The sequence below is a fragment of the Solea solea genome, chromosome 19, assembly GCF_958295425.1.
Source record: "Solea solea chromosome 19, fSolSol10.1, whole genome shotgun sequence".
In the NCBI taxonomy this organism is placed as follows: domain Eukaryota; kingdom Metazoa; phylum Chordata; class Actinopteri; order Pleuronectiformes; family Soleidae; genus Solea; species Solea solea.
Window position 1 is genome coordinate 10,411,566 of NC_081152.1, and position 18,983 is coordinate 10,430,548.

The window sequence follows — 18,983 nt, forward strand, 5'->3', positions numbered from 1 at the left end:
CAAAGCCCCTGCAAACACCAGGTAGCCAGTAAATGAATTCAGTACTGGAGATTCACACCTTGCTCATTGTCTCCACAACATGAGGTCTTGTGCTCTGAAAAAGCTCTATCTTTAAATAAAATAGAGAAGGAATAGAGTATTTTATTTGTACAAAGAAATAAGCATGACTGATGTACACTGAAATTGGTATATATGAATATTCTGAGCATTTTCTTATATTAATGCTCTTCACTTCTAATGTGTCCAACTGTAAAAATCGATTATCTAAGGACTATTACAGCAAGTAAAATTAAGTAGAAATTCCTTCTCTGAAAAAAGATCTACTCGCCCCCACTGATATTCCCAAAGCTAAAGCAGCTCTAACCATTATGCACATGTAGAACATGGTAATGAAGGCTGGATAAGAGAGTGGCTGCGGTGGCAATTAGGCAATCTGTTGACCTCAGCTGAAATATTGTTAATGAGGTATTACATTATGTGTTAAATGATGTTAATTATGTATTATGTACAGTGTGGTGAGTACAATGGGAATACATGATTTGCAAGTTATGAAAAAATCATAAAATGGCAAATAATCTGAAATCTCTCCATTAGGGACACAAGGCTTCTCCTCATTCCTATTGTTAGTGTGCTGTTAATGTTATAGGTGATTGTACTGTTGTCACTCTCTGTTGTCATCTCTTTAGAGTATTTTAAGACTGTGCTACAATATACAGCTTAAATTAGACGATGCAGCTCGTTGCACATCAGCCATATAATTAATTGTGATAGATTTTGATTTACTTTTTAATGTTGTTTTGTGCGACACAGAGACATTATAATAATAGCACCGTGTTGCATTATTTCATTATTGTCCCTGTCAAACTGGAGACAGGTAGCAAAACAGCTTCCAGTCTGCCTATTGACGAGCCCGCCTCAAATGACTGGCATTGCTTTTTCTGGAAAGATGCATGTGTTGACATCTCGTAGTCGCAAAAACAAGGATAATTGTCACATCCCCGACTGATTTTTGAAACCAGGTAGAAAAGGAATCGGGCTTGTACAGAATTAAACCGCAATTGGAACTATTTTTAAACTTGGTGCTGCAAGCAAAATGTGTCTCTACCGCATCAACTTGAGGTCTCTTCATTTAGTGGCACTCAGTGACAGACCGGCAAACTGGGAAATAACCACGTCCCCTGTCGAAGCAACGATGATGGTGGATAATGGCACAAAAAAGGACATAATAATAACTGTCATTTTATTTCACTGCGTAATTGTTTGCGATATGTCATAGAGTTAAAAAAAAACCCACACATTCATACGCTTAAATCTGTTAAAGTCATGAGGTTTAATTTTCTAATCATAGCAGCAAAAATATTGCACTTTGATGGAGCCTGTCACGAGGGTTCTTCTTCACATCACTCCATTACCAGATATTTCACTGTCTACATTTGTAAGAATTCTTGATAGCAGTTGACAAGGCCGCACGGATAAAGAAATGTGCCGGATGATGGTAGAGTTATCACTTATAGAAGCAAAAAGGTTCAAAGTCAAAAACTTTATTGACTTGATGCTTCTTGCTTCTATCAATAATAGTGTTGTCATCATGAATAACTCTCCAATGTGGGTGGAGTCATAGTGTGAGAAAAAGAGAACGCAAGTGGCACAACTTACACCTGGAGTTTTACATCATTGCCAAACTTTTTATAACAAAGACTATGATATACACGCTTGTGGTTATTTTTTTTTAATAATAATGAAAACATTATGCTATATTAATATCATCTTTGTGCACATGTGAGGAAATATTTCAAGTAACAAATGTCTCTCTTTTTTTTTTTCTTTCAGGATCAGAAGATAATCCCTCTTCATATGCCAAACGCTAAGCCAATGAACCTCATTCTTACATCGCCAGACGTAGTTTCTGTTTTCTTCAACATCAACGCAGATGTAAAAATTTATGTAAGTGACACCTCGTTGTTTCTCTGTATTATCTTTAAGGTTCTGGGGTGTTGGATGGGTATTCACTGAGAAAGTCATTTTAAATGTAACCATTAAATACACCTCATATTTCAATATTCAATGTTACTTGATCACTCCCATAGCTTGTATACAAAATATGGAGTCTTCTGGTTTCCTCTGTGAAGTCAATTAGGAAGTAAGAATATACTGAACAGCTGCTTTATATTTAAATATTTATTTCTTAACAATTATTCTACTTCTCAATTACAGTTTAAGGATATTTCGGGTAATTATTTTCCTGAGGAGTTAATGTTCTCAATCACTAGTTTTGGGTCTTCTTCAATAAAACAAGATGTCAGTATGCACATCACATCACATATGAGTTGACACCTGTTTGATTGACAGCTGCTATGGTCCAATAGGGGCGTGGCTGCAGGTGACGTCTGGCAACTACATCAAATTGCAAATCTTCAAGCTTCAAAACGGGAATTCAGATTCTTATGATCACAATGGTATACAAGGCCCTTGAACAGGCACTAAGTAATCATGAACAATGAACAGGTTAACGGGGTGAAGTTTTAAGTGGTTATTATTTTCAGTGAAGTTTAATTTTTAGATTTCTCCAGATGTAGTTGCTCAGGACAAATTTCTCCTGAGGGGGCCAATAAAGGCAGATTTTTCCCCCACTTATAGCTGTAGCTGCTGTGTTGTGCCAGCTGTTTGCATACAGTCAAATAGCCACAGCTGTGCAGCTCTCCAAGCCTGTTTCGAGACACAATGAACCATACTGCTTTCCCATAGATATGGGATGCTGTGTAGCGGCGGTTTTTGTGTGTGTTTTTTTTATTATCCATACTATAAAATCAGTAATAGAAGTTTCAGCCAGCAACGAGACGGGCGGATGGCATCGCCTGTTAAAATTAATGTCCCTGTGAGATTGGAGATTCTCACTTTTACACACTGTTTTCAGAGTATATCTGAATTTCAATCTGTGGGGCTTCGAACGTAACCTTTCCTCAGATGCCTGAGTGTCTAATTAAATAAAGAAATAATACACAATGCACCAAGTGTTGCAGTTGCAGTTGCAGTTTAATTGTTGCGGTGTCTCAAACTTTTAAGTGTGATAGCATTGACAATGGACCAATTTTCAAGATTCAAACTTGAACACAAACCTTTTGTTACAGAGACAAACCACTGACTCAGATTTGACTCAGATTCTCATTTGAACATGTCAGGATCTTCTACAATCAAACTAAACTGCCTGTCTCAAAAAGGAAACTATTCTAAATGTGATTATGTGACCTAATAAATCAAACAGACTGCAGCTGTCTAATACAAAGAGTTTCAATCTGATTTGTTTCATTTTGATCACCAATTCTTATAACGTTTATATAACTTTATTTATGAAAACCATTAAGGTGTTAATGGACTTCCACATAATACCCATGAAGTGTGCAGTTTGAGCCATTCCAGATGTTTCCAGTGTCCAGCTTTGATTTTGATTGTCTGTGTGTTTTTCTTACCTTGTGCTTACACTGGTCACTGGTGCCATCTCATATAAATACATGAGTGAAACCATCAAAGTCAGCACTATCTCCTTTTATTTCTTTCCACAAACTTACTTTATCTCTGGAACTTTTAACACTTGACAGTTGTTTGCCAGAAAAGGTCACGTTTAATACATTGCATCTCTCACAATGTTCTAGATTTTTGTTCTTGTTCATCATCATCATCATCATCACGAGCTTTCCTCTCCAACATCATTGCGCTATTGAAACCCTTAAGATCCTTCCTTTTTTACTACTAAAAAACAATTAAAATTGCTCTGTAGTGTGGTAGCAGTAGTTTAAGACTAAGTATACAAGCAAGTTTATATACAAATACATAAATAAAATAAAGTAACAGCTGAAGAATCACAGCGCTGAAATGTTTACAGCCATCAATTAAAGATATGCTGACAGGAGTGCGACACTCCATCCTGTATCATGTCCTGTTGAGAGCCCGGGCGACGTTGCCTGTAACCACAGGATGTTTTCATGGGATGAGCAGTATCGCTGGGGGATAATACTGTTTTACTACAGATTGCGGGCGGGGGGGGGGGGGGGCGGCAAGCATCTGTTCTGCATCTCAGAAAGTTCGTCACCAGCTCTGACAGCTCAGCTCTCTGTTACTTCCGTTAGGCTCCCACAGCTGACCGCGATACCCGTGAAACATGGGGACAGAAATGTTGTCTTCTTGCTCTCTTCAGTTTATCATATAAACAGTTTGTTAGCCAGAACAGCAGCAGCGACGTACGCTTCTAGTTATTCTGAAAACAGATCTAATGTTGTTGTACGGGTGAGAAGACGGAGCCACTGATATTCACGCTGTCCATCCCAGGACAGTCTGATGGGGAAGATGCACCATCAGAGGCATTTTCCACAAGGAATTCACCTATGCTCTAATCATCCAAATGATTACCACGGTTATTCCCCTATTATCTTCTGCCTAGCCTGCTTTTTTTTTTTTTTTTGATCCAGTGTCAATCAAATATTCACGTGTAAAGACCAATGACTCGCTTAGGCTTACTTGTATTGTACCTTTTTTTTCACTTTATTAAGCAAGGGCAAAACACATTTAAACACACAAGACGGGTCAGCAGAGTAATTTTCATCATTTAAATGCACACTGATGAAACACTACCAGGATGAATAATTGTTCTTTCTGAAATTGCTCATCCGCACCACTTCCCACTTTAGTTCTACCGACAAAGAAGGCTGAGTTTGTTTAGTTTTAGTTCAGTTTGTTGAGTCAGAATCCAGTAATTATGTGTTACATTGTCTGCATGTAGCCCAAAATGGAGCACACAAAGAAAAAGAAACACATCGGTACTTTATATGCAGCTCAGGTCTTCTTTTTTTTCTTCAAATTTCCACTTGAAAAAAGAGATTCATGAAAAATATGTTTTTGGTTGCTAATTAATTTCACCTTTTATTTAACCAGAAATAAAACTAAAACTCTTCTTTTCATTGTTTTATTTTAAAAGCCTAGCCCTCACCAAAAGTAAGCCTTTTTCAAGTGTCTGTTTATAGAATGAAGAGATCACACTTGAACAAGTCTTTATTTTACTCTTTAGTCTGCAAAAGAAGAGAAGAACAAATCAGAGTAGACTGAAGTCCATTGACCAAGAAATATAAATGTTTTTGCTATTAACTTTGTACTTAAAAATACCCCAATGTGACTAATGGGTGTTGAAATCTACCATAAACAGCCATCACTCCTCTATTTCTATAATGCCTTCCTTTGCCTTCTTATCCACGCTGAGCTTTATGTAAACTCCATTATTTCCCATTGGTCCAGACGAGGAAACGGCAGTGTCTAGTCGATGGAATAGATGTATATATTTATACCATGTATGGAGCCAGATTTCAGCCGACAGTGGTGACGCACAAAGCTAAAAAAGGTCCCATTTCCTGGCCCCACTCAGGAAGCAAAGGAAAGACCTTGGCTCCAACAGGGTTGTGCAACTGGGCTCGTGGACACTTAACCATAATAAACATTTCTTTTTAACAGGACCCTGCGAAGAGAATGGAGGGAGAGTTGGGTGGAGGTTTAGAAAAAGTAAAAAGAGGAAAATAAGAGGGATAGATAAACAATGTGACAAAATCAGCAGATATGAGGCAAATATAAAAGTGACTCTTTGATGATTGTACCAATGGGGAACAGACTCCTACATTTTATAATGTTTTTCTTTTTCATCAATTTGCCTTTCGTTAAAATCAAGTGGAATGACGTGGGCTCTGCTTCTTTTCTTTTTTTTTGAACAGCTGGACAGTAACTCCACCATTACTCCATTTAGTAATGAACATCAAAACAACGTTTACAAGCAAGATATCCCCACTCAAAACGAGGACCTGGTCGAGTGGGCGACACAGAAGTTTGGCGGCGTGACCTCGTTCACAACACTCCAAAATCTAAAAGAAATGTCCACAACCGGAACAGCAGGTGAGAATTATTTGTGCAACCTGGCAAATATTTAATTCAGGAAAATGTCGGACGAATAGAGTTCCTCCATCTTAACTACCTGTGGGCAGTTTTATCAGTTTGGAGGGAGTCATTTGCACAATCTGCAAAATGCAATAGACAACAGTATATAAACCAGTCAGATCTTATCAACACTGTAAAGGGTTTTGTGTCCAATTTAATGTTTGAGATATGCCAACATTGTCACACATTACCAAGAACATGCTGTGTGTGACGTTGTTTGGTGTCAAACTATAGTTTATGTCATACATACCTCAACAGCAAGCCTGCAGTACAGTAAACAAGGATGGATGTGGTGTTGTTTCCAAAGCTCTTGATAAAATCAATCACCAAACTTCTCTTTTCTTATGTGTTTATGGACCCACTCTCTGACAAATTTCCCTGAGGAAACCTAAATGCCTAAATGAGACCAACATTGCTTCAAAAATAACCTTTTAAGTCCCTGAATGTTAAGCCATGCGTTTGTCCTCAGCACAGTGATCTCCAAAAGGGCACTTGCAATGAATTGCTTCTTCACGTGCATTTCAACAACAGGAGATGCACACAAAGGAAAGATAAATCGAAATAAAAAGCCAGAAAACCCATGAAGCTGCATCGCAGACACCTGGCTTAATTTTAAAGTCTATCTTCATCTTGTCCTAAGGGAACACAAACTACTGCAGCATACAAACATTTCTTTTCTTGCGTGACTATTCCAGAAATGCCCAGGGAAACTTTATAAATCCTTTATCATGTACAGCAGTGACCCAAACAACAGCACAGGCAGTGACAGTGACAAAGCGAGACTCCCGAACTAAACTTGCATGTTTGAAATCCATGGACAAGTTTGCAACAGGTAAAATCTCATGTGATCAGTGCTAATCGTCATCTTTGTGAAAGCTCAAAAGTCACAGTGCGGACACAACATTGCAAAACACTTGGAGAAAGAAGTCAGCGACAAATGGTTAACAATGCTGAAGACGGAGGCACAGAAACAACAAATATTGAGAGTGAGTGTTCACTGTCGAGCGAAGCCTGGATATAAGGATATTACTGGCTGCGTTTACCAGCAGCAGTAGAAGCAGGATGCTGAATGCAGGCGCAATTATTTCTAAGCAAAGCCTCCGGAAGTGGTTTGAGCCAACACTGAGCTCTGACATGGATAGAGATAGATGTAAACAGTGATGATATGCTGGAATAGTGATTGCTGTATTAAGTTATAAACAGTTTTTTTGATTTCCTGTCCATCTCCAGGTCTGTTATAGGTACTTATCATTGATATCTGGCCACTCAAAGTTGTTAAAATTACATGGAAAGCAGTGTTGCTGTACACTGCATCTCTCCCAGTGTCAGCGGGGATGGCCGGAGCCCCCCGTGTCCCCCTCAGGGGGTTAAGCAGTATAGATAATGGATGGGTGGAATAATTGTTTGTTGTCCAGCAACTCCTAGTTTTAGCGAGTGCTGTTTCTATTGCACACAAATTTACTGAGAGAGAGTTTACATTGTTACATCATTGCATCTCCTGGCCTGTATGGGGTGAACTCATGTAGGCTTTGTTGTGGGCGTTTGAAAAGCGAGTGCAGTGATTACACAACAGTGTGTTGCCAATTGTAAGATTTGCAAAGTAGAAAATATGAAGCCTACATGTCCCTTATGGCTTCTTGAAATGTCTGTGTGATTTAAAATTCCTGAAATGTCTATTGTAGCATGTTAATCAGAGTTAAACGTACCACTTTTATGTGCAGTTGAAGCAGTTTCTTCATATTAAGGGTTTAGAACAGCGATTTTGAGCAGTGTTAATACTGAGACTGAGAACTGTATTGGCTCATTGCTCGACTCCTGCAACCAGGAAACATTGGCTATCCAATCCAGTGTCCAATCCAGGTTTTCACAAATTTAGTTCAAATATTCAGTTGGATATATCTCCCGTCTCCATGTCCTAAACTACTGGTGTGATAAGGCTATATAAGGAGTTTGAGCATTGCACCATGTCCACTATACACCACTGCCACATACTAAAAGAGAAGTGCTGCTAATTGATTTTATTGAGAGATGTTGTTCTGTAATAATGCATATGAACATGTTTTCCACTGGAATGCCTTTTTGAGTTACAGCGTGAATGTTTGTGGTTTTGTAGGAACCACCCCTGGCTCTCGCAATTGCACGCTTAGAAATGAAGACGCATTCGAGAAACACTTCATGGAGATTAAAAATGAACCCTCTGCTACTTCGTCCGCGTCTTGCTCCCCTCAGCAGCAGGAGAACTCCAGTGATGAAGTGGAGCTTCACATCATAAACATCCCGGAGAACGCCCGCATTTGGTAAACCTTGAGATTCGCAACACGAAGCATCGGGCCTATTGTTTTTCCATCCTTGTTGTAAAACCTTCCTGAAATCCATCTCTCCATTGTGCAGCAATGTGTCGCTTCGCATGGATACAAAGATGATCAGGGTTTACTTGAGGGGCCCTCAGGGGACAGCATGGACCATTCTCAATGCACAGTACACCAGGTTTGCTGTAAGTGACACACACACACACACTCTCACACACACACACCCCGGCCTTTACAGATAAGAGATGTCAGAATAATGTCCCACTAGCACATTAGAGACAGGATTTATCAAGACAAACTACACTTTTCTCTGTGATCACATTGTTATCAATGGTGTGATATGGCTCATTTATAAACAGTTGTCGTATTGAGCGATGACTTATTTTCCTAAACTTTAAGCACATCTCTCTCTCTCTCTCTCTCTCCCTCCCTCTCTTTCTCTCTCTCTACAGTCTAACAATGACGTCCTGCTGCCCAGCTTCACTCGTGGAACACCATTACATACACTGAACAGTGACAATGCAACTGAGGTCCAGAACAAGGCTATGGAGATCTTTAATGTCACTACTTTCACGAGCTATACTGAACTCAGACCAGTCGACTCTTCAATCTTACTGGTGCTTGTACAAAAGGACAACCCTACAGGTGAGATGATAAAAAAAATATATACATTTTAATACATAAATACAGCAGATGGTGTTTGGCAAGAAGACACAGTCCACATATAGCACAGTACGTTACATAAAACCAGCAGAAATGAGGATGGAGACTGTTTTAAGAAGAGTGAAAGTAATATGCGCAATTAATACATGCTGTATATTTTTATACACTGCTATGCTGCAATTGGAAGTACTCACAATTTTTCCCCTGTGAAGGTTTTAAAACAAAAATAGTACATAGTTTATTTTCTGTTGTCTTTTCCCTCCCAGTAACGACAACACCACTGGCACAGTTCATTCCCACAACGACTGCTTCAAATCAGATGCCACTGTTGATGCAGTTGTACACGTCCCCAGATTTCCGCTCTCCCCTAGACCCCAACACCAAGGTGCAGAGCGACAAGAGAATTTATGCCGAGGTAAGAAATCAACTACTGTGCATTTCATTCCAAATATGTCTATAATGACAATGTATATAATAATTGCTGCAATCAATGTTTACTGATGATATATCTATGGCTCAGAGGGTTTTTAATGCTCACATTGCTCCACCTCCCTCGGATCATTTGTTGAAAGATAATTTTTGTGCCTTTTCAACTTCTGATGTCTCCTCTGTCTCTCGCAGATTTCTCGTCACACTTGGGGGGTGATCGAGTTGACCATCAAAGTGACCAGCTGCTTTGTTTACTCCAAGCGCTCGTCCTCTGTGGTAAAAGAGCTGCCCTTCATTCCAGAGACCTGTCCCCCCAACTCTTGTCCCAACAGCACCCGACTGAGCTTTTCACTAGATCAGCTGCCAGAGGTGACCTCCACCTCATGGGACCTGGAATGCTCAGTCAAACTTTGCTACAGTGAGGTAGGAATTCACTCTGGACACTTTTTGGACATCACATGAATAAAATCATGCACTGAACTGGGTAAAGCGATGTAGAAGTAGCGTACTAGGGTGTTCTTTTGTGCGTGTAGATTATTTAAATTGCAGAGTTTTGTCAATAATTTGTTGATAGGTTGTTTTCATCTTGTCGTTGTTGTTCTTACCACCTCACCAGCATTGTGCAGATGCAGTAAGAGTGAATGGAAATCTGGAGGTCACCCAGCCGTGTCTGCAACCACCGAGTGAGTTCAGTTTAAACTCCAAAATATTGTTCACTTCATTTTTCTTCAAGTAGCTGATGTTTTAATCCACACCTGGCCACTTTTATTTACTTGAATCTAACTAACAGAGCAGTAGAGTTTATAAAATGCTTATTACAACATAATTGTTTCAGCCCTCGTTTTTTTTAACAATTATTTTTATATATTTTTTGCATTGTTCTTCCATCCAGATGTTTTTGTTTTAACAAAAAACAGCCTCCAAATCTCTAAAATGCTCCACATAAAGTCTTGATGGTGTCCTTAAGCTTTTTTTTGGCAATTCCTTAATAGGAAGATAAATGTTTTGTATTTTATTCTCTAACAACAAGGTCTCTGAATTTTAAAAAGAGAAAATGAACCTTTTATGTTACTCTTTTTCGCCTTGAGGATTTACTTCCTTGTCTGACGCTCAGCCAGTGCGTTGCTGCCGCTTGCTGTATTCTTCGTGTGTATTGTTTCAATGCACAGCAAACGCGGCGCGGGCGGTTGTCATAGCAGTGAACTCAGGATATGCAGTGAAGTCAGTAAGGGGTTGCGGGGCAGGGCCTCGTCCTTTAGGAAGGTCTGCAGGCTGACCTTGTGACCACAATCAGACGTAATGGCCCTCAGGGGAGGGAGGCGAAGTCCTCTTTGTTTCCAGGGGGTCTGACAGTGTTGCTCTCCAAACTCAGCCACTGTGCCTGGTGCTATTGTTGGACTGCTCAACACACTTCACTCAAACAAGGAAAGATGCATTTCTACAAAGAAAGAAATCTCCAGAGTGACGATCAGTGAAAATGTTCAGTTTATAAGCAAAAGGATACTTGAAAGTAGAGGCTGTTAGAATGCAAGAACAACTAGAGTTTGTTCTTTGCAAAACAAATTAGTCCTGCTTGTTTTTAAGAGTCCTTTTATTCCGCATTCCATTCTAAAAGAGGAATGCAATGGCTGATGCAGCAGCGCTGCAGTGTTTTGTGGTGAGGACACCGACTAAGTACTCATCCATACTTTCCTTTGTCCTGTTTCTCTTGAACGTGTGTCATTAGAAATGTTTTTCTGGCAACGGATGAAATGGAGGAATTCAATGAGCCGTGAAGGAACGTGCCGGTTTAGTTGGTCTTTTTACATGACTCCATTCTTCAGCTGTGTCAGAGATACAAGGGTTATATCAGCAGACTGCATTCTGTCTTCCCTGGGCAGGACTGAGTGGTCCATTCAGCAATCCTTCCTGTTTGGTAGCTTTCATAAAGAGGGCTCCAGGGAGCCACAGCACAGGCCTTCTGCCTGTCTCCTCTGTACACCTGCACTGGAGCTTCTGCTTCCTGCTCCTGTTTATTCAGCTTTGCTGTCAAAGCCTCACTTATATAAACTAACACAGCAACTGACTGCAGTCAAAAAAAAAAAGAAAAAAGGTCCCAAGAGAAAACCTGCTCACGCTGCTGTGATGTTTCTGGCTCATTCAGGGTCGAGGAATGTTCCTCACAAACAGATCAAAAAGCCTAGGTTGATGCAGTCAGTTCAGACACCCACAAGATGTCACTATTTCAGTGCTCTAGGTTGTGTTTAATTCACTTGGTATTTGTCTTTGTTTGATCAAAAAAAAAAAAAGGCATGATCATATTAAGTGTTATTTACTATGAATAACCAAAATCATCTTATTTCAAAGAATTACATGAACCCAGTGAGGTTATATTGTACATTATTTGTACTTTTATTTATACACTCCACTGCAAATGTGTGTTTTATCAAGGCTCACAGCAGAGACAGCCGCACCACACAAGCCAGGCATTCAAATTGCACACGATGCACAGAGTGGTGGCAAGTTCCCTACAAAACAAACCCTCTGTCTTCTGTCCTTCATGTCCTGTCTTAAATGTACTTCAGGAAAGGGGAGCTGTGTTGTATGATGCCCAATATAGTTCTTAGCCTAGCACTTTCCACCAGGAGGCGGGAGGAAGCTGAGGCAGGTGAGAGAAACTCATGCAAAGGTGATGATTAGATTCTTTCAAATGTTGTGGGTACTTCTGGGATGATCGCTACAGGCACTAGGAGGAGGGGAAGAGGGAAAACTTCTGCACACGAAATCTGACGTGTTTTTTTTGTGTATGTGAAGACCTCAAGGTAAAAATATTGGTACATCGTGACAGTATGGAAACAATTTAACAGCCAATTTAGAGAAAACACTGATGCGGCAAAGCTTGGATTAGACATTTAAGTCGCTTATCCCCCACACAAAACAATTGTAGAATATGAATATGAAATCATTTTTCACAACATGAAAATTGGAAGCAGGGATCAATACGTGCACAGTGAGTGGTTTGTTTGTACAATCAGATGTCAGAGCAGTTTAAGGTGATGTCTCAGTGAAGGGAAAAACTGTCAAAGATCTATTGTACAGCCTTCTTGAAATATTGTCTGTCTCAAGGTGAGCTGTTCACGGCCTTGGTCGACCACAGTGAGTGGAGCAAAATTGTGGGGTGGCCTTGCCTGGCTAATACAGTATGTCTGTGCCACAGTATTGTATGTCAAAGGCTTGATCAAGTTTTAGTGTGCGTCTGTTCTTTCTCTTTTAGAGCTGCTTTGGGGGAAAGTGATTTTTTTTATTGCTGCTGGCTCCGAGTTTTATGTTTTCTATTAAGTGTGTTAGCAGAGAGGCATATTCTGCAGGGCAAGCCAACACACAGCTCGCCCAGAGAACATCACCAATGCATAACTTGATTGTAAATTGAAATTTGTATCATTAAATTAGGAAAACGGGAAATGATAGAGTGCAAATTTACTTTTTTATTTCTGCGAGGGTGAGGTCACCCTGCGAAAGTAATGACCGTTATATTTTCCGACATGGGCTCCACTCGGACTGTCATGGTAACAAGTAGATGGGAGGGTGGCAGTGTTAAAGGGCCATGTTGTAGCTTGTACAAGTCACATTTTTACATTAGAGTTAACATCTTAAACCATAAATCTTTTAACCGTAAATGCAACTGTTGATTTCAGGATGTGCAGTAAGTAATGGGTCAGCAAGCGTTTCAATGCTGGGTGGAAACTGTCCTTCACATCATTATTATTAATTTTGTTAAAACAATTTTGAAAGCAAGGAAAATATTTTGAGTATTTGAGTTTAACATAAATGTTTGAATATACAGTGCTTAATTGATCAAACCACCTGTCGTAAAAACGAGAAAATATAAATATTTTAGAAGTCTTTCAAAAACTTAAATAAAAACAAAAAATATTGTTATTTATTTGGCAAAATAACAAACTGAATTCACCTTTTCATACCCAAATTGGGCATCTCTGAGAAGTCAGCAATTAATCAAGCACAACACTCAATCACAAAAACATTTTTTTCTGTTCAGGAGTAAATAACTATAATTTGATATCTTTATCAAGAAATAATAATGTGCTTTTCTATTTTTCCTGTTTTTCCTTTTACATACTGGAGTAAAAAAAACTTATTTTGATAATTACAAATGCTGTTCATTTAGGGCAGCTGTGGCTTTGGGTGGTGGTCCAATAAATTTGTGAAGCACTGTGTATTTATAATGCAATCTCAGCTGTCTTACAAAGCAATACATAAAACACAAAGATGAATCAGAATGTTCACTGTGATTGACATTGTGTTGTATTGCTGTTGTTTCAGTGAAGCTTGCATATACATTGTTCTTTTCCTATGTGTGTGTTCCAGCCCCACCGTGCTTTGATTTTGGCCTACCTGGTGTTCTTGGCATTGCATTTGGAGGATTCCTGATTGGAGTATTACTTATTGGAGCACTGTGGTTTATCAAAATAAAAACAGGTAACAGAATAACAATAACCTTCTTGTGTCTGTGATTGAATTCAACATTTTTGTCCGGATCTTTAAAATTGCCTCATCCTGCTTAAATCAGGATACCCAACTGGATTAGACATGAGCTCAACAGCAGCAAGTCTTCCCGGTGAGGATTTTTACCACTTTTAATGTCTCATCATCAGTGCAATCCTTTTTCATTTAGTTCTCATAACGTCTTCTTTCTCCTCTTTATGCAGGATGCCCCTGCTCTGGAGCCAAACGACAACCAGTTTCTAACAACGCGTCCCCCTCTGAGAACAGCAGCGCTAATGCAAGCATTGGAAGCACCCAGAGCACACCGACCAGCAGCATGGCATGAGACTATGCTAATCGTCACCACCAACAGAGCCACCATCTCCCTCCAAAGTCATCTATACGGGTTTTGTGCTTTCGTTTTCCCTGATAATGCTTAAAAAGCATCTCCCCTCTGTGCCCTCCTTAAATTCCCATTAGAAAAAGCACAACCCACCGGGCTGGGGGACAAATAACAGGAGTCTATTCTGTGGCTTCTGACGCTCACCTCTGCAGCTTCTCTGTCAAGCTCGTAGACAGGAAGTTAAATAGGGCAAGAGGGAAAAAAAATTCTCCCAGCAACAGGAAAAACAAACCATATCCCCCAAGAGCTAACAGGAAATTCACTGCATTCCTTTAGATGAATTGTACTTGTGTGATGGCAGCACAATAATAGTTAGACAGGAGACAAACCAGTCAAAAGACTGACTTTGAAAAACAGATGAAAAGCTGTTTTGCATTCACATCTAAGCCACCGGAGTACAAAGGCCCTTTGGTTAGGTCAGTCCAAAAAAGTTATCCGCAACACCTCGGGAACTGGAAAGCTCCAGATGTGAGGATTTCTCATACAATTAAAATGGTCACTTTGAGGGTTATTTGTCCTAATTGGAGTTCGAGGTCAAGGGTTAACAGCTACCTCCTATTGCGAAGAAGTCTGGTGCTAAGTTTAAAATTAAGACCAGATTTCTCTGTTGAATTGATTTTACTTTCTGACTCTTTCATGTTTTTTTTTGGTTTTTTTCTTTGCTTTAGGATCTTACAGCCGACCCACTGGGTCATTTGTAGCTAACAAAACAAAGTTATGGTGCCACTCTCATGCGATGCAAAAAAACAGAATCAGAGCCTTCACATTTATGTTCTATTCCCATCCCACACTTTTTTTTTTCTTTTATTAAAGTAAGAGCAACAATAAGAAACTATGTTCACGGCCCAAACATAGCAATCAACCATTAAGTAATGAGGAAGGAAGTAATCACTTGTGTTATGTACAGCACCGCAGAGATGCGTGGCTGCATTCAGAGCCGAGTAATGTTTCCATAAGTAGGAGTTGGCATCACAGTCGTGCACATCAGTTTTCAAATGACTCAATCATTTACTCAGTCATACTCGGTGATGCCTCCAGGGTGGAGTTCCCCTAAAATAGTCTATCTGGAGGCTGAATTCCAGTACTTTTCCTCTGAACAGAGTGCATTCACATCCGAATTAGCAACAAGTCCATTACCACCGCGTAAGAGTTTGTTGCGACAGCTTGAAATCAATTTTTCTAATAATACACACACACATACAATCATGCACAGTAGTTAAGTGCTTTCCGGCCAGTTTAAATACCAGCCTGCTGTTAATAATAAACCATCATTCCTTCCCCCCATAATATAAAGACTTTATGCCTTTGACATAAAGCACAGTATAAACTCCTCAACCTGCTCACTCATGTTTAATGCCACTAATGTTGCCCTCCATCTTGTGATAGGAAATGAGCAAACATTAGGGGAAAAATCATTCTTAGAACTCTAATGGACATTATGGAACACAGGCACATGCAGATTCTTTCACTTTGACAAACATATGTATATATGCCAACTTAAAAATAGCATGGAACAATACAGGTTCAAATATTGTGCTGTAATATTTGATATTTTGAAATTAAAAGTGTGGTATTTCAGGTAATTTGGCAAAAAAAAAGTTAAAACTTCCTCCACAAGTGCCTACATAGCGTTCGTCACCAGCTCTGGATCTCGGTCATTTGAACTCAGTCGTATAATCAACAGTAACACAAATATGAAACCACATCTTTCATGTCACCGAAGTGCTTTAACCCTGTGAAAACGACTTTCAAACTTCGGTTTTCCAGCTCTCACAGCATTTTGTTACGATGTGGAAACTGTCACTTGAGAGAGAGATGAGTTTGATGATATAAAATGATTAACTTACATCAGCTGCTGCAGTGCTAGCGCTAGACAGGGGCTGCATAGGCGCCGCATGGCGAGGACGTGCACGAGGGGCGAGAGTGGCGGTTGATCCGTGAAACCACCGTTTGTTTTTACTGTTCAAATGTAAAATGTGTTTTTATATATATATATATATATATATATATATATATATATATATATATATATATATATATATATATATATATGGTTATATATATTATATGTTGGTTTTTTTTGTTGCCGCAAACATTCACGTCACACGTTGAGCCTCAGTCAGTGTGTATCTAAAGTACATTACTTTGACACAAATGCCTTTATATACATAACATATACTACTCTAATTGATGCATATATATATATATAATATATATATTCACATGACATACAGTTATTAACCTTCATAGTTGGATTATAAGGTAATTTATTCACCTTCAAACCTAATCTCTTCCAGACCGATGACATTTGTGAAATGTCTCCTCATTGTATGTATTTGAACTGTGTAAGCTAAGTCCCCTCCCTCTTTCACTCGGTGTGTGTGTGTGTGTGTGTGTGTGTGTGCGCGCGTGCGTGCGTGCGTGTACATTTTTATGAACATGCCCAATTTTTCTTATTGTTTTTGTTCTGTCGAGAAAGAAACAAAGAGGGCCAGTACAAAATGCCACTTGAGTATTTGTGCAATATGATGAGGTTAACGTGTATGTAATGTCGATATGTAGTTTTGACTTGTTGTTTTGTAAGTCGCTGTATGATATCCTTACTTTGAGCCCTCTATTCTTAACATGCCTTAGTCTTTTATGTATTTAAAGAACTGGGACAAATTCCAATCGAAGCACTAATTAAATGCATTGAATTTGTTTTGTATATTAATCATATTTTTTTATATCTGCATATTGGTATGTGTTTCAGTTACACTGTAGTCACGTCACATGTTACAGTCTGTTGGTTTTTACCACTATTTGACTTCTGCCCTAACTGTAAAAAAGCAAAAACCCTTGCAGTCTTGAAAACAGATCAGCAAGATAATTCTGAGCGCAACTTCTCACCACAAAGTATGTATTGTAGTTAAATGTGCTGCAATCTGCCATATTCTAGAGGTCAAATGACTCATGTTTTTTGTTTGTTAGGTAAACATAATATACAGGCTGACAGTTAATCCATTTGTTAACCTTACAAATGTATTCATTATCTCTGACCACAGCATCCTCCTACTCAGATACTCAGACAGTTAATGGACTATATGTGCGTCTGTGTATGCACGTATATGCGCCATATTCCCTGTGTTTGAAAGTCTGTGTGTAGGTGTGCAACAGACGATACAGTATGTGTAATGGGTTATCTGATAGCCTCCATTCTCTGAAAAGTGTCTGTAATTCACACCACAAAGATATGTCACAATGTCAGCTTTGATCGTATAAAACGCTGTTATCTCCGTGCCTTAACCCTTCTACCATTGAAAATGGGTCCAAACGTGTTCTGCGCTGAAAGAATTCCAACTGATGTTTTGTATTTTGTATGTTGTCCCTGAGGAAATACAGTATCAGTGTTGTCTGGATTTATCTTAATAAAGTGAATATGACAAAGTCTATTCTTTGTGCTTCCCCTGTGTCTTTGTTACAGCCTCGTCCTATATGGCGGAAATTCTCCGGAGCATATTGATAAAGGCAGTGACAGAGTGAAGGAAGAATGAGGATTAGACTGTGTTTAATCTGTACCTGAGCTTGAGGGTTTGACAGAAATATTGTTGAGCACTCTGCAGTGACTGCAGGTAATGAAAATGCCCAATCGTTTGTCTTGTCTGCAACATGTGATTGATGACGGGCTCCTTCTCTCAGCTGAAGTTGTGAATTTGACACTTCTGCATTATCACTGCTGTTGTTAAGAGAATGTCTCATAATATTAGCAGTGGGGAGCACCGCCCCCCCGCCACAGAGTTACTGTAGTGCACACGTGTGATTTATCATGTTTTTATGTTGCTGCTGATTCCAGATATATATGCGTTACATACAATTATACTTCTGGAGACCTTAACCTAAAGCTATGCAGCGTACATAATAAAATTATATTGGGTTTATATATAACACCAACAGATATTTTTCCCCGAAGGTTTAACTACTAAGTCCTTTACAAACAAAACAGTGCTTTTTTTTCTTTTTGCATATTTAATAACAAACTTGTGTTACATGTTTTTTGTATGGACTCGCAATTTTTTTTATTTCTATTTTTTTCCCCAGAAATGAAACGGAACAATCCGTCTTTGTGTCTCATTGTGACTTCCGTCTGATTCACCACAGCCTGACAACCTGAAACAATAAAGAAAAGAAAACATCATTCTCCATTTATGTTCAGAGTCATCAACCTTTATTGTTAGGTGAAATGATGGAAATAATGGTGTTTTTCTCTGTGCATGCTTTTCAAGTCCTCTTCTTATACACATATGTAAGTCTATCATGTTATTTCAGGACTGGAACCAATGGCACACAATCCATACTTGGAACCATGTGGCCTTGAAGGATACACAACGTGACATGTTTGTGAGAGTGTGTGCCTTTTTTTTTTTTTTTTACATCTCTGGATGAATTCTAACCATTTCCATGGTGTTGTTCAGTGGTATATCATAAAAACCATGTCACTTTTTTCCTCAGAGCCTTTTCATCACCATCCACAGTTTTTCCACTTGTGTGAGATTTTGCATTTCCTACTTTTGTCACCTTTTCTATGCAAAAATATTTGTCAAACCCTTTCAAAGCTATGAATAAGGGAAGAAAACATTCACAACGGTAAACAACTTCATTTGCTTTTATTACATACTGTTGTTCAGTATGTAAGAAACCTGATGTTCTGCCATCTTTTAAATGATACTAATACCATTCAAATGTTCCCA

The 18,983-nt window shown here is 39.1% G+C and overlaps 1 protein-coding gene across 1 annotated transcript in view; it reads left to right on the forward strand.

Moving 5' to 3' along the window:
* The window catches only part of eng (endoglin), a 37,959-nt gene extending 20,272 nt beyond the window's left edge, over nucleotides 1-17,687 (forward strand). The window contains exons 4-14 of the mRNA XM_058617731.1: nucleotides 1,831-1,944; nucleotides 5,751-5,928; nucleotides 8,084-8,267; nucleotides 8,362-8,464; nucleotides 8,732-8,924; nucleotides 9,209-9,357; nucleotides 9,564-9,794; nucleotides 9,988-10,054; nucleotides 13,737-13,847; nucleotides 13,939-13,986; nucleotides 14,078-17,687. Coding sequence (XP_058473714.1) covers nucleotides 1,831-1,944; nucleotides 5,751-5,928; nucleotides 8,084-8,267; nucleotides 8,362-8,464; nucleotides 8,732-8,924; nucleotides 9,209-9,357; nucleotides 9,564-9,794; nucleotides 9,988-10,054; nucleotides 13,737-13,847; nucleotides 13,939-13,986; nucleotides 14,078-14,199 — 1,500 coding nt within the window. The 3' untranslated portion in view covers nucleotides 14,200-17,687. The remainder of the gene's footprint in view (nucleotides 1-1,830; nucleotides 1,945-5,750; nucleotides 5,929-8,083; nucleotides 8,268-8,361; nucleotides 8,465-8,731; nucleotides 8,925-9,208; nucleotides 9,358-9,563; nucleotides 9,795-9,987; nucleotides 10,055-13,736; nucleotides 13,848-13,938; nucleotides 13,987-14,077) is intronic.
* The last annotated feature ends 1,296 nt before the right edge of the window (nucleotides 17,688-18,983 follow it).